The sequence below is a fragment of the Kryptolebias marmoratus genome, linkage group LG3, assembly GCF_001649575.2.
Source record: "Kryptolebias marmoratus isolate JLee-2015 linkage group LG3, ASM164957v2, whole genome shotgun sequence".
Classification (NCBI taxonomy): Eukaryota; Metazoa; Chordata; class Actinopteri; order Cyprinodontiformes; family Rivulidae; genus Kryptolebias; species Kryptolebias marmoratus.
In genome coordinates, this window is record NC_051432.1 from 21,072,235 (window position 1) to 21,086,476 (window position 14,242).

General features: G+C 35.7%; 1 protein-coding gene across 1 annotated transcript in view; it reads left to right on the forward strand.

Annotated features, from left to right (window-relative positions):
- The window catches only part of LOC108241435 (zeta-sarcoglycan), a 271,208-nt gene extending 260,751 nt beyond the window's left edge, over positions 1-10,457 (forward strand). Inside the window, exon 8 of the mRNA XM_017425577.3 lies at positions 7,829-10,457. Coding sequence (XP_017281066.1) covers positions 7,829-8,035 — 207 coding nt within the window. The 3' untranslated portion in view covers positions 8,036-10,457. The remainder of the gene's footprint in view (positions 1-7,828) is intronic.
- Positions 10,458-14,242: the final 3,785 nt, after the last annotated feature.

The following is a 14,242-nucleotide window of genomic DNA, read 5'->3' on the forward strand; positions in this document are numbered from 1 at the left end:
TTTGAACAAACAATTAAAATCTTCATGCAAAGTAGTCATACACGTGTTTGCAAGTCATCCATCCATTCCTTTTCTTGATCTGCTTGGCCTTTTTGGGTCATGAGGAGCTGGTGTCTATCTCCAGCAGTCACTGTGCAAGAGGCAGGGGACACCCTGGACAGGTTCCAAGTCCATCACAGGGCCACATAGAGACAAATGAGACAAACAGCCATTCACGCTTTCACTCAAACCTAGGGACAATTTCAGAGTTAGCAAGTCAACCAGGCAAGTTTAAATGATTAGAAATGAGCCAATAATTATATTATCATTTTTAAAGTACAAGTTCAAAAAATGACTAACAGATGAGTGTAATTTTATGTTCTACATTGGTTAGAGCACATCTACTAAATGCAAATAAGTTCAAATGAACATATTATTTAGGAAAACAGACAAAGTTTAACAAAGAACATGTTTTTGAATTGGGTGCAGGTTTCTTGGTTTTTATGCTTAAAATCTCCATCCAAAAAATTGTCTTCACTTAAAAAATATGTATGCCAGGGTGTAGATTTGCTTTAATTTGTCTGAAACTTAAAAAAAAAATTGAAAAATTGTGTTCCTAGAAAAGTTTAAATCTTTCTTTTTTGTTCTGAAACCTTCATTCTGTTCTTTGATTTTTACTTTTTGTTCTCAGATTGCTGTGAAATAAAACCCATCAAAAATCACAACCTGTAAAGTGTAAAAACCCAAAAGCACAGGTTTCGCTGGTGGACAGAAAAAGCCTCCATCATTTTTCCAAAGCACTGGAAAGCAAAAACAAGTTTCATGTGATGCGTTGCTTATTGCACATATAAATGGACATTTTGCATGAGAGAGAGTTGTGCAGTGAGGGTGAGAAGTAGACATCTTGATTAAGAAAGGTTAGACAAATACTCAGACTTTAACCAGACTAAACAGCTGTGGCTCATAATTGGAAGTTCCTCAAAGCTATTGAAATTCAGCATTCACCATTTTTGGAAGCTCTCTTAGGTTATGTCAGGTTAAGAAAATAGAATCAAAAAACATCAGAAATAGGATAATTCTTTTTTACTTTCTGCATTTCCTTTTCCATTTGCATTTTTGTACTTACCTACTTCATATGCATTGCTTTTGTCCTATTTTCAAGTCTTTTCATAACAAAGAATTCTTATGCTTATAATGCTGCCTTCCCTTCCATTCTGTCAACTCACCCGTCTCCCTCTTTTGCGTTTCTTGGCTGTGCTGAAGGAAATCATCCATGAAAAATGTTTTGACCCTTCATAATTGCTACTCCCTGCATGTTTCCCATTTCTTCATTGCCAGAAGGCACACGCTTGCTAAACTGGTGTTAGAAAAAGATGGATTCAGACACATAAACTCATGCTTTATGCACATTCTCAGGCACCCACGCAGGCTTGTGCATTTATGATATATAAGGAATTTTCACAAAGTCTTTCTTTTAATAATGATTTTACTTTTAATAATAATTAGACATGCCTATTCCCAAATGGTTCTGTTGCTCTGATAAACACTAGTCCATCTGATTTTGTGTTTTTTTAATTTATCCAAACTTCCTGGAAGGGAAAGGTAGCTGTTTTAAGTTTAAGTTTAAGTTATAGGTTACTAAATAAAGTACCTCACTAATCATAATAATTTACAGGTCCCCTAAAAAGCTACTTATTTCTGAATTAATAAAAAATCCATAACAACATTTTAAACAAAAGAATTTTCAGGAAAACATTATTATTTGTTACTGTAAGTTGTCCGTCACATTCCCAAACCTCTAAGTTCTTAGAGTTCGGAGTCCTAACCTCTTTCACTTTTTTATAGAGGCAACATGTTCTAAAGGCCACATCTTAAACCTGGTACTTTCATCTGGTCTGGCTCTAAACACACCTAAACCAGTTAATGCACCCAGGACCTGACAATTAAACTGTTTTTCCTAGTGTCATACTTACATTGATAATGTTCACTCTGCAGTAAAATTTTGTGCTGCCAACTTTTTAACACTGAAACCCCACTGACCTGCTGGAAAATATAATAAGCAATAATAACATTTTTTTTTCATCCTTTTTCAAGACTGTGAAATAAATTAATGTTTTTGGAGTAATATTTAATTGTTTTATTTATTTTATTTTTTTTTACCACAGTTTCTTAAAGTCAAAGATGATGTTCTGATTTGTTCCTTTGGCTTAAGACAATCTCAAAAAATATTTGTTTAACTGCAAACCTGCAAAATTTTATACAGATTTTTTTGTATTTCATTTTGACTTCTGTTACTTTCAGTTAGGACTTCCTGTGCAGTTGGTTCAAAATGCTGCAGCTGAAATCTAACAGCAACAGAAAAGCCTAAACATCACACCCCTGTGCTTTTTTCTGTCGAGTGGCTTTCTGCCAGATTTTGTATTGATTGAAAAATCTTACTTCTCTTAATAAGGCCTTGGCCCTAAAGATATCTCAAAGTTTATGACCCTCGCAAGGATTGGGAAGCTGAAATCCAAAGATCACACCCTGTTGACTGTTACCAGTTCGCAGTTAGTTTTCTGATGTGTCCTTCAGAACACACACTTGTTCTCAGACTCTTATGTGTGGATGACAGCAGTATGACCTAACACTTACAGGCACTTTCAATCCGTATGAATGCTGGCACTAATCCAACTTAAGGCAACAACAAATAACTTCTGCTGCCATTTGTCCCTCATTTTTCCACCCATCTGTCTGTTTACGCCTCAGCCTTCTTATACTATCAATCTTGCGTGTTACAACAACCATACGTGTCTATCTCTGTTACTGTCTTCTCTTGATTTCTTCTCCTCTATCTTGTATTTCTTCCCCATTTATTTCTCCTCCCTTCCTTTGTTTGTTGCCATGGTTACTCTGTAGTTATGGAAGACAACCACCAACTTTCCTCACACAATCACACTAAAAATTTCATCATCACCACCATCCCATTGCCGTGCTCCAGGTTATTTTAGGCTTCTGTTTTAATGGCAAACATGTTGTTAGAATTAGATTTGAGTTATACTGCCAAATGTGACTGAGCCCTTTACCCCATAAGGCTATAACTGAGATGCGGCAGCTTTTATTAGGAAGATAAAAAGAAGATGGCAGAAATACACCAGGGACCTGTTAGACGCATACCTTGACATTTTGAGATGTCTAGTGGCATTTTTCTGTGCTTGGCACAAGGGGACAGGTTTACACCTATGTTTTTTCATTTGCTCTTAAAGTGCCTTCTCTAATGTAACTGTCTCTCATTAAAACCAATGAGCATGGAAGTCTAACTGGATGAATGTACACAGTTGTATCTAAAAAACTCCTTTGCCCATATTTTATTTTTTTAATTTTACCGATCTGATGTTTAAACTGGAGTGTTAACCTTTGTATTTCATCATAAAATGAAGACTTCATTTTCCTGACACGGTAAGATTATGCAGTTGTTTGTCTTTTGTGCACACTCGTGAGCACAATTGCAAAATCTTTTCATTATTCCTGTGAGGCAGTTTTAATTTTGGCTCCAGACTTTCATTTACTTTTAGTGTCAGTGTAATGTCCTGTTACCATGATTACAGCTGCCTGTCTTATCCATTAAATTAGTGTAAAAAAAAACAAAAAAAAACACCATTTAAGACATATTCCATTCTACTTGTCACGTCAACTCTGAGCAAACAGAACCAGTCGCTCGCAAGGTTTTCGAACACATCCTAATTAAATTTAATAAATCATTCCTCACATGCCACTGAAACTACTACTGGCTGCTAAAGGCTATTATTAAGATTCAAGGCTGCCACTAAGCCTGGAGCCAACAAATAATTAGGTAAAATGACTTTTAAGACAAAAAAAAAAGCGAGACTGATCTGTTTTTTTGAAAACTGTATGGATTTGAGTTTGTCTCCCTCGAGCGACATGCAAAAAGACTGACAGACAACAAGCTGATTAAAGTAGAAGCTAAGGACAAAATAATCTGTTATATGTGCTTAGATTAAACCAAAAAGGTTGATTTAAATAAACAAAAATAAAACTTTTATGTGGAAATAAATTGCTTCCTCCACTAACAAACAGTGTCAGTCATTTTATAACAAAAAGTTGTATTTTCCATGTACATTTATAAATCATCAACTTGATCTGTCGATAAACATACCTGACCAGCCATGTCAGTCATGTGACTAACCACAGTCTTCTTATTGAAGAGTATCCAAAGTGTGTTTTTAAAGTGACCTCCAGCAAACTAATTAGAAATTGTTAATTTAGGTAATGACACCATAATGACTTCAATAATGACTTTGTGGTTAAAGCTGTTTTGTTGTTGTTGTATTGTTTTTGATGACCAAGATAGTTTTTAGGAACCAGACCACTGAAGTGAAGTTTTATATCCAAACTTGTTTCATTTTGGTCCCAATTTTAAACTGGATTTGCTTCAAATTCATATCAGCCTTCTTAAATGAACCAAATAAATGTAACTTTATACTATGGGTAAAGAAAAGATCATGTGAATGATTGGCTCTTGCCTGTGTGTGGATTGTTGTTTTTGTCTGTTAGATGAAAAAAATCTTTGTACCGTTTAGTGAAAACACTACAAGCACCTTATCAACCCGGTACTACATTTCAGTCATTTTTAAGCACACTGTAAGTACATATGTTCCCACCAGTTACTAATATGCATCTTTAAGTGCATCTTGAGTGACAGCTTGTGACTGAATTTCAGTTATGCAAATGAGCATACCTCTGAGTAACAAAAAGGACAATTATACTGTAGGTTTTTGGTTCTATAAAATCACAAACACATTTCAATAATCTGAAGTAAACCCTTATTCAGACGTTAACCTGTTTAAGATCTGCATGAATCCCATTTACTGATGCTGCAGTGCACACTGCTATAATCACTGCTGCTGCAGAGATTAGCACAAAAGACAGCAGGAGGGTTTTTTTGTGAATAATACATCTTGCGACTGCTTTTTTAATGTAATTTTTTGGGAACTGAAAGAGCAAGAAAACATTCTAGAGCAAATGCTGGGGCTTGCATTGAGTCGTAACGAGTGAGTAGGTGGTCCTTCAGAGAAGCCCAGCTCACTTGTGCATTCACACTGGGAAGAGAATGTGGCCACGAGTGTCACAAACCACCTGACACCACTGATGAATGTGGCCTGAGTGATTGAAACAGAATGCATCTTCTAATCGTTCTGAGTGATTTCACACCTGTCCACTTGTGATAAGATCACCCAGTACGCTTGATAAAACCAGCACTGAAAAAGAGCAAAGTAGTGAAGAGGAAAATAAAATCCCAACAAAGAATAGTTTCATGTTTTGTTTCATTGGTCTGGACAGATTCATCAAAATGTTTAACAAACAATTTTTTTTAAATATTTTTTATAGAGATTCTATGTGCATGCTCTTGTAAGCATAGTCTACATGTCTAAATGGCTCTGTTTTATATATTAAAATCCTCACTGACCCTCAAAGAGGAAAATTGGAGATACAAACACTGATTCAAGAGATCTAGATCATCTTAAAGCAATTGTTTAAATCTTTTCAAATGGAGTTCTTTGTAAAGGTCAGAAACCAATAATACCCTACCTGTTCTTGATGGCTCTTTTAATGACTTTAGTTTGGAAAAAAATAGTTTCATTTCAAATGAACTGATAAGCTAATAGGTTGTCCCGGAAAAGCTAAAACCAAAATGGATTGCTGCCATTTAAAAACAACTTCATTTTAAAAATAAAAACTCTATAGCATTTTGTGTAAACACTGTTTTATATACTTTTACACTGCAAACAATTTTATATTAAATGGTTATTTTAATAGAATCCTATTGTTATTTGCAAAAAGCAGCAGCTAACTGTAGCACTTCTGAGACACATTCTGCAGGGTAGTCATGATATTTCTGCTGGAAAAAGCACACACTGTGAAACTAATGGTGATGTAAAGGTCTATAAAATAGTATTTGCATGAACTGTTGTGAGACCTTTGACATTGGAGTTGTATAAGACAGCAGCAGTCCCCAGTGATCCTGGTTCTGCTTGGACTAGGTATTAGCTTCTTAATCAGGTCAGAATTAAACTATTTATACTATAATATAAACTATTCCTATTCCAGTTTCCTCTCACATTAGGTTTATCTGTAACTCTAAAGTGTCTCTAGGTGGGAGTGTGAATGGTTGTTTGTCTCTGTGTGTCCCTGTGATGGACTTACGACCTGTCCAGTGTGTACCCTGCCTCTCACACAGTGACTGCTGGAGATAGGCACCAGCTCCCCACCACCCGAAAAGAAGTGGGTAAAAGAAAATTGATGGATGGATATTACTGTTGATAAACTGTCCACAGAAGTAGATTTCTTCAGTCTGTTTTCAAGGCTACTATTACTATTATTGTTACATCAGTTGATGACTAACTGTTGGGGTGTCTGAACCCCTCGGTCTTCTGACTTCTCACCCAGATTCATCTTAACTCCTTCTCATTATGTCACCCATTTCCAGCCAGCCGTTTGGTTTGACATTTTCTCACTATCATCCTTCTTACATTTCTCCATCAGATCGTCCCTTTTCTGCTTTTCTTCCCATCTTTTTACACTCAAAGCTATTTTCCTCACACATTTTTACTTCCTCGCTCTTCTGCTTCTTAAATTGAAGAATGTGAATAATGGGAATACAAATGTCTCTCAAGATAACTGCCCAGCCTTAGGCCTGTGAGAAAATGTGTGAGATGGGGAAAAAGAAGAGATGGAAAGAAAAAAAGGAGAACTCTCTTGAACACTGATGAGTAAATAAGTGCATGAAGCAGTCAATAGAAAGCAGGATTGAGTAATGAATCCCAACACAACTTGTATCAATATAAAGGCAGGGAGAATTTGGAAGTCAGGAGGGATTCTGGCCAAACAGAGCATAAAGCAGTCAAAGAATACACAAGTTATTCTCTGCATGGAAAATTAAAATGCTGTCTTTTCTTTAAATATCAATCTTTCTTTCTTTCTTTTTTTTCTTTTTCTGTTTTTATTTGTTTATTTTTTTAGCTGCTGAATATTTGTGAAAAAAAAACTGACATCTTGCTGTATTGCTCTTAATGTTGCTAATCTAACATCAGTTAAACATATAATAATGGGTTATACTAACCACTGGAGAGAAAATAATTATTGAATGTGCATCTACTACTGATTATGATTTTTGAGTCAGTCTGATTAAAGATGGCTGCCACACTTAACTGACTTTATCCAACATAAAAATGACTAAACCAAAAACAAACATTGCAAGATGGTTAAAATTTCCTTTGTCCATTTTGGTCTTTTACTCATTTTGTTAAAGAATAATACAGCTAATTTATTAGACTGTTTTGTGTCTGGGGAAAACATGAAAATAAATGTGTGTGTTTCTGTTTTTATGCTGCATGTTTTACTGAGTGTTTCTCATCTCTTTCTAAATCTTTCACTCTCTGCTCTCCCACAGATTTTCCTACTCTCATCTTCACCTAGCTTGCCCTCTACCTCATTCACTCCCACTCCCCCTCTTCATCAAAAGAGACTCTTTCTAAATAGAAATTTCCTTCCTGTCTCCATAGATTTTTCTTGATGACAACCCAACTCATCCGTAGAGTATAGTCACTGCCTACAGCAATGTACTCTCTCTTCTTCTGTACCAAGAGCCTGATTTTTTCCCCCACTTTCTTTAAACATAGCTGTCTCCCCTGCTGTTTGTTTTTGTGATATTTTAGGCACCAGGACAGTCCATGTGAGCTCACTTCCTTAAGGCTGCAATATCATCATACATAACAATTTTTACAATATGTGGTTGTTAAATAAAACATGTGTGTTTGATCTCTTTTTTTGTTGTTGTTTGTTTTCACAGATCTTTTTAGATGCCAACACCATTAAACTAGGAAACATTCCCCTTGGTAGCGCTGTAGACCCACTGGAAGGAGCACCTGCAGGCACCACCTACACCAAACAGACTGTGTATGAGCTGTGTGCCTGCGCTAACGGCAAGCTCTACCTGTCCCCAGCTGAGAAAGGCTCCACCTGCCAAACCACCAGTAACTTTTGTCTCTGGAGCTGAAAATGAGAGGATTACAAACACACAGGACATGCAGACTAAAGAGTTTGAAGCTAACGCTAGCCAACAGACTACAAAATCAACATGGATTGTGCAATGGATAGAAGTTGATGCCAGATAAAAAGCTGAATCAACATGGACTAAAGCATGGCAAGAGGTTCATGCACGTTCTGCAATCAAATGGCATGGATAACAGCTCAGCAGGACGCTAATGGTTGGTAAGAAACTGACTCAATAAGGACTGTGGCTTAGTATGAAGCTAATGCAAGCTAAAAGACAAAGTCAACATGGACTACAGCCCGCGTGAGGCCATTGCAGCACACCAACCAAATTAATAAGGATTGGTCAGTGGCCAATGCTAGTAAAAAGGATGGATGACTTGACACAAAAGGTGATTTTACACTAAGACAACTCATGGACATAAATGGGCAGTCTCATTTTATGGCTCTTGTTGACTGCCTGTCCTTTTTTTAGTTGCCGCCAGTATAGAGTTTGAAAGTCACAAAGATTGCTCTTGGGATTTGCTTTGTGTGTTCACTGTTTGACCAAAATATCCATGGAAACAAGCTCCTGTTTTTTGTTAGGATAAACAGAAATCATTTTGGACTGCAAATTCTACCATGAAAATGGTGGAATCAACCTGTCAGTTGGCGACAGTAAGAGACAGAAACAAATATGTTGGCTTAGCCCGATGGGTAGCTAATAATTAAATCAGACAATGTGTTTGTCTTACGGGAAGCTGAGGCTACCTAACGGACCAATCTATACCAGAAAGGCCTTCCCCCTCTTCCCTACCTTTCAAGTCTTTAAACCCTACATTGTTATGTGATCCTTCTGCATTAGTCTAAACTTGATAGTTACAATGTCCTCCAACCCCAACTTTTATAGGATAACTAATGCAAATAATTGTGCTTCAGCCTTGTATTCACCAGCTTTTTTCCCTCATATTATTTTCAGATCTTTTAGATTCACTTCCATATATTTTTGTTCCTTTTTTGGTTTCAAATCAGTTATTTTGCTTATTCTTGATTCTGATTATTTCCTACATTATTTCTGTTCTCTAACCTTCCACATTTTGCTTCAGCCCATAATGTTTTCTTATGTCTATGCACCTAGATGCACTTGTCTAGTTTGAAAAATGTCTTTCTTTTTATACATTACCTTCTACCAAAGTAGGAAAAAAAAACAAAAAAACATTGATCTGTCTGTTTTGCTACGGAACAGGTTTAACTATTTATCCTTGACATAACAGTTGTACCTATTGCTGAATTTTCTCTCTCCTCACTTTTGCTCATATCTAAATTCTGAAACATCTTTATGTGAGTATATAAAAATGCTCTTTTTGTTGTTTGGTAAAGGCAAATTATTTAAAACAAAGGTGAAATTAATTATAAATGTAAAGTTAAACATTTGAGACCATTTTTTAGCCAAGCTTTTAAACAGGCTATGGTTGATTCATCCCATGTCAATAAAAAATATACATTCTCATCCTGTAGTTTTTCTTTATTACTTTTTTATTTTTTATATGAAAGACCTTCTGCTCTTTTTATCAGGCCTTTTCTTTTGCTTCTCAAACATTAATAGTGTTTTTGTGCTCACTTTTCCCTTTAGTCTTTCCTTAGCTTTTTGTTATCTGAAGTATATTTACCATTTAACTCTTCCTGCTTACCTTCCGTCTTTACTCTCTGCTTTTTTTTTCCATCAGTTCAAAAATATTTTGCCCTCCTATCTCATCATTCATCTATTGCCCATCAATCACTAAATGACATATCTTGATGTTGTTTCCACATCCTATTTGTTATATCCCCATTCTTTAGTTCCGTCTTGACATCCCAAGCTTAAATATCAGGAAATCTATTCCCCTATTGTTACACCACAATCCTCTTCAAAAACAGCAGAAGCATAACAATAGAAGTTAAGAAGCTAAAACATTTTTTAACATCCAGGGTCAGGGTAAATGGCCTCCAGCAGGCTCACTTTGAACCCAATTTCCGCAATAGCTAAATAAAATAGAGTAAATCAGCATATCTGTGTGGTGAAAACCTTTTGAAAGAGAACGTGGAAGGATTTTGATTGTTTGTGTGTGGAATAAGACCCTGAGGCATTCTTTCTTTTTAAAACTAAATTATCCACAGGTGCCTTTGCTGCTGTTGGTAAAAGCACATCACAAACTGAAGATTCACACTACCCTCAGTGGACCATCTGCAAGTGTCTCTGAACTATCTATTATCAATCTACCTACCTATCTATTTGCTTTTCTCTTTTCCCTCCTTTCATTATATCCTCAGTTTGTAAAATTCTCAGAATATCCACCTTGAAAAGAATAATTCAATCCTGGTTTAAAGATTTGATTTTAGTTTTCTGATGTGTTCCCTTATGGTTTTATTCTTGGTAATAAAAAAGCACAAATAATGCCATGTATATATCAATACCAATAAAATACAAAATAAAACAATATTGTTTTTAAAGAGACTTCTTGTAATTTCATTTTTTTATTATTATTATTTTCATGTCTATGTTTCTGTTTTTAACTCTTTAGCAGTTCAATGCATTAAAACAAAACAAAGATTTGGTTCTATATCAGTTACTGAAACAAATTATTCACGACCTAAAAAAAAGAAGACTGCAGAGAAACAGGTATTGTTTTAAAATTACAAAGCACTTGTACAAAACCTGACTCACAATTACCAAACAATACACAAAAACACTCTTTCAGTAATTTTGCAGTGACATGCAAAAAGCATTTTCTATGTTATGAATAATAAAAACATAAATTACCTTTTTATCTTGGAATATTAGTTGACTCACATGTACAGAGTGAAGCAAACTTTCAGAGTATTTGTTGCTGTTTATACCAGTGCAGCTGCAGTTTTCATCAAAAACAATAAATCCTGCTAAGTAAAAAATAATACTGATATACAGCAGGAATCGTAACGCAAGATTAGTTTTACACTAAAACGAATAAGCTCCATTCGCACAGAAACATCTTTTTTTTTTTTTTTTTACTTTTTAGCTAGTTTTATTGTGGATGATTGAAGAAGCAAACCTGCCTGCAGACGCCTCAATTAATGATTAAATCGATTAATTGTTTTTAGTACAAAGACATAATAAACCAATAAATTTTAATTTAATCTTAAAACTGCATTGGTGCAGGGCTACTCTATCAGTCCTGTTGCATCAGGCTTGTTTATATCTATGAATTGGAACAAATTGATTAATCTTCAAATTACGAATCATAAATAATAAATTTAAAATTCTTTCTTGGTGTTATACAGATGGTTCAATGACTGTAGAAACAATGAAGCAAATCTGTATTTCTGAGGTGTAGAAATGATGCAAATAAATGAGCTGCTCAATGCCCTAGTAATGTTTACTGTTGTCAGAATGTTTCTACTTTTTCTTTGCAGGTAATTAAGGTTGTTTTTTTTTTTACCACGTTGTCTTGATTTACACACAAACACATACATACAGCAGAGGTCACCTTGACAGTGAGAATGGCCTCCAGTAACTGTTTTTGTTAGGCTCAGAGAATGAGAGCAGCCCGATGTTGTTACTGTTGTTTCACCAGCAAAGAGTGAACTGGCCTGAGGTGTTGGTTCTCTTGTCAGTGAAAGTCAATGACACTCTTTGGCTCAGTGAAAAGGCTCAGCTGGGGTCTTTTTTTACCTCACATAAACACATGGATATGCACGAAGCCCACCCCATCTGTCAGTGGGCAAGAAGAATGATAAACGTTAGAAAGTCAGTCCAGTAAGTGCTTTTGACTTTTAGGGAAAATCATGAGTAAAATAATGGTGTTTGGGATGAGAAGATAAGATCTTTTATATTATGGCCTATACATCTGCCTAATGAGCATATGACCTTTACTTTATGCTGATCTGAGATAATGACAAAAAAAGTATGCACAAAATAAATTTTAAATTTGCTTGTTATCTGTGCGCATACTGTGTGTGCACACATAAGCACACGGAGACATGAAAAATAGATAGGCTAACAGAAAATAAAAGGTAAAAGTGCAAAGCAGCTGTAAAAGACTAGATAAAAATAAAGCTATATTCCAAAACTGCAGCCTTCCTGGGGCACTGACAAGCACAGTATTTTATCTCTTTAATGATGTGACCAAGACAGACAGTTGATACACAGCCACTACTAACATCCATCCCCCATTTTTTTTCCCCACTTTTTTGTGCAGGTGTGAAAGGCAGGGTACCACTAATATAAACAAGATAAGATAAGAATGACTCATTAAATACCTAAATGCAGATTTTGAGCCAGTAATGACTAACAGGGACAAATGGGGAGGGTATAGTATTAATTAATGGATTTAAGAATGGATTAGTTGCACCTTTTACAAAATCTGTTCTCAGACCAGGCAGTGAGGCATTTTTTGTAGAAAAAAAACAAAATTTCATAAATAATAAAAATTTAAAATTTAAAGTTCTAGGGTTGAGCATTTTAAGCAAAAACACTCTTCAATTTTGTCTGGTAATTATTCTGTTTTTCTTCAATAATTTGACCCCCACCCACACACCCCTATCTGGTCCAGTTCCGCCAGTCTCGTCTAACCCCCCCACCCACCAGCCACTGCTCCAAACATAAAACCAACTTACAGTTATAGCAAGCTGCTGCAGCCACTATATGCACTTGGAAATAACTGTTATATACATATTTTATGTATATAATTTTGATTGATGAAGATGTAACGGATTGTAAAATAGTGTTCATATGAACTACTATCAAATTTTAACATTCCAGTTGTTCTAAGATGGCAGCGATCCACTTTGTTCTTGGTTCTGCTTGGACTAGCTAGCAGCTTGTCAATTTGGTGAGAACTAATTTTTATTTCTCCAAACAGAGGGCATTTCAGGAGCTATCTACAACAGGTAATATATTAATTGTTCACAACCTTTCCACAGAACCCTACTTCAAAAGATCTGAACATTGGCTTAAACCTGAAAATGCAAAATAACCACTTTTTCCATAAGTATTTTTCTTCTTACCGATCAACATGTACATATGTAAGATACCAGTCCTTGGTTCACATTTTGACAGTGCGATTCAGAGAGTTTAAGTTATTATGTTAACACCAGAGAATCTAGATCCCTTTGAATTATTAGGATGTACTGGAGAAGACTTAACACATTGATGTGTCTCTCCCAGAATACCAGATTTTGCAACTAATGATGGAGCTTAAAGTTGCAGAACTCCTGAAAGGTCATTTCTTTAATGAATTGGAGAATAAACTGTTTTCATATGGATTGTGCCAAAAAACAAAACAAAACAGAGATTTTTTCCACTCCTAAACAGTAATGATAACACTGTAATTATTACCCCTTCACTGTTGAGTTTTATTATTGTGTTGAACTTTTGCACTCTCATACACAAAAAGAACAAGTCACCTGTGCAAATTTGTAATAGTACAAAGTTTATTTTATAGCAAGTTTTTTTATGCTCGTTTTGTATAGAACTGATGTCGTACTGTTCATGGACAACACCTTTTCCTTTATCCCTGTTATTGTTGTAATATTTTGATTTAGCTGTTAAAAACTGTGGATAAATGCCATGTGGGTGGGGAAAACCAGTTCACTCTGTCGCAAAACTGACACTTTTTTTGTTTTGAAAATACAGAGACTTAGTGCTGGGCTTGCCTCGTGACTCACTTCAGAGGTTGCAGGGTAAATTGTAATACCAACCCCCACATCTCTCACATTAATCATTTCTCTCTCTCTGGGAGGTCAAATAAAAGACAAAGTAGGGACAAAGTACTGTAGGGATTGCATGTAAAACAAAACACACCCTTAGGGTTCCTGCTTCTTTTGTGTTTGAGTTTATTTCTGTTTTTGAGGTGTCAAAGCGGCAAAGTGATATTAAAAAGCTTCTTATTTCGTTAATCACCTTGCATGCGGTTTGTTTGTGCTTCTCTTCATGGGTTTTTCACGGTTCTAATTGGCTCTGTGGCACTTGTAACTCAGTTACCACCAATTACAACTGGGTACCAATTATCTGTGCCTGTGTGTAGATCAGTAATGACTTTAGGGTATATCCCATGGAGTTTGAATCAATTTTGCTGGCTATGTAAAAGTGATTGTGATTCATTATGAGCACACCCTCTTGTGACTGAATAGCGATTTGTGTTTTCATCTTTGGTTCATTAGAAGTCATCAGGCTTTTGGTCAATACCATCAACCGGGGGAACACAGTGAACATCTT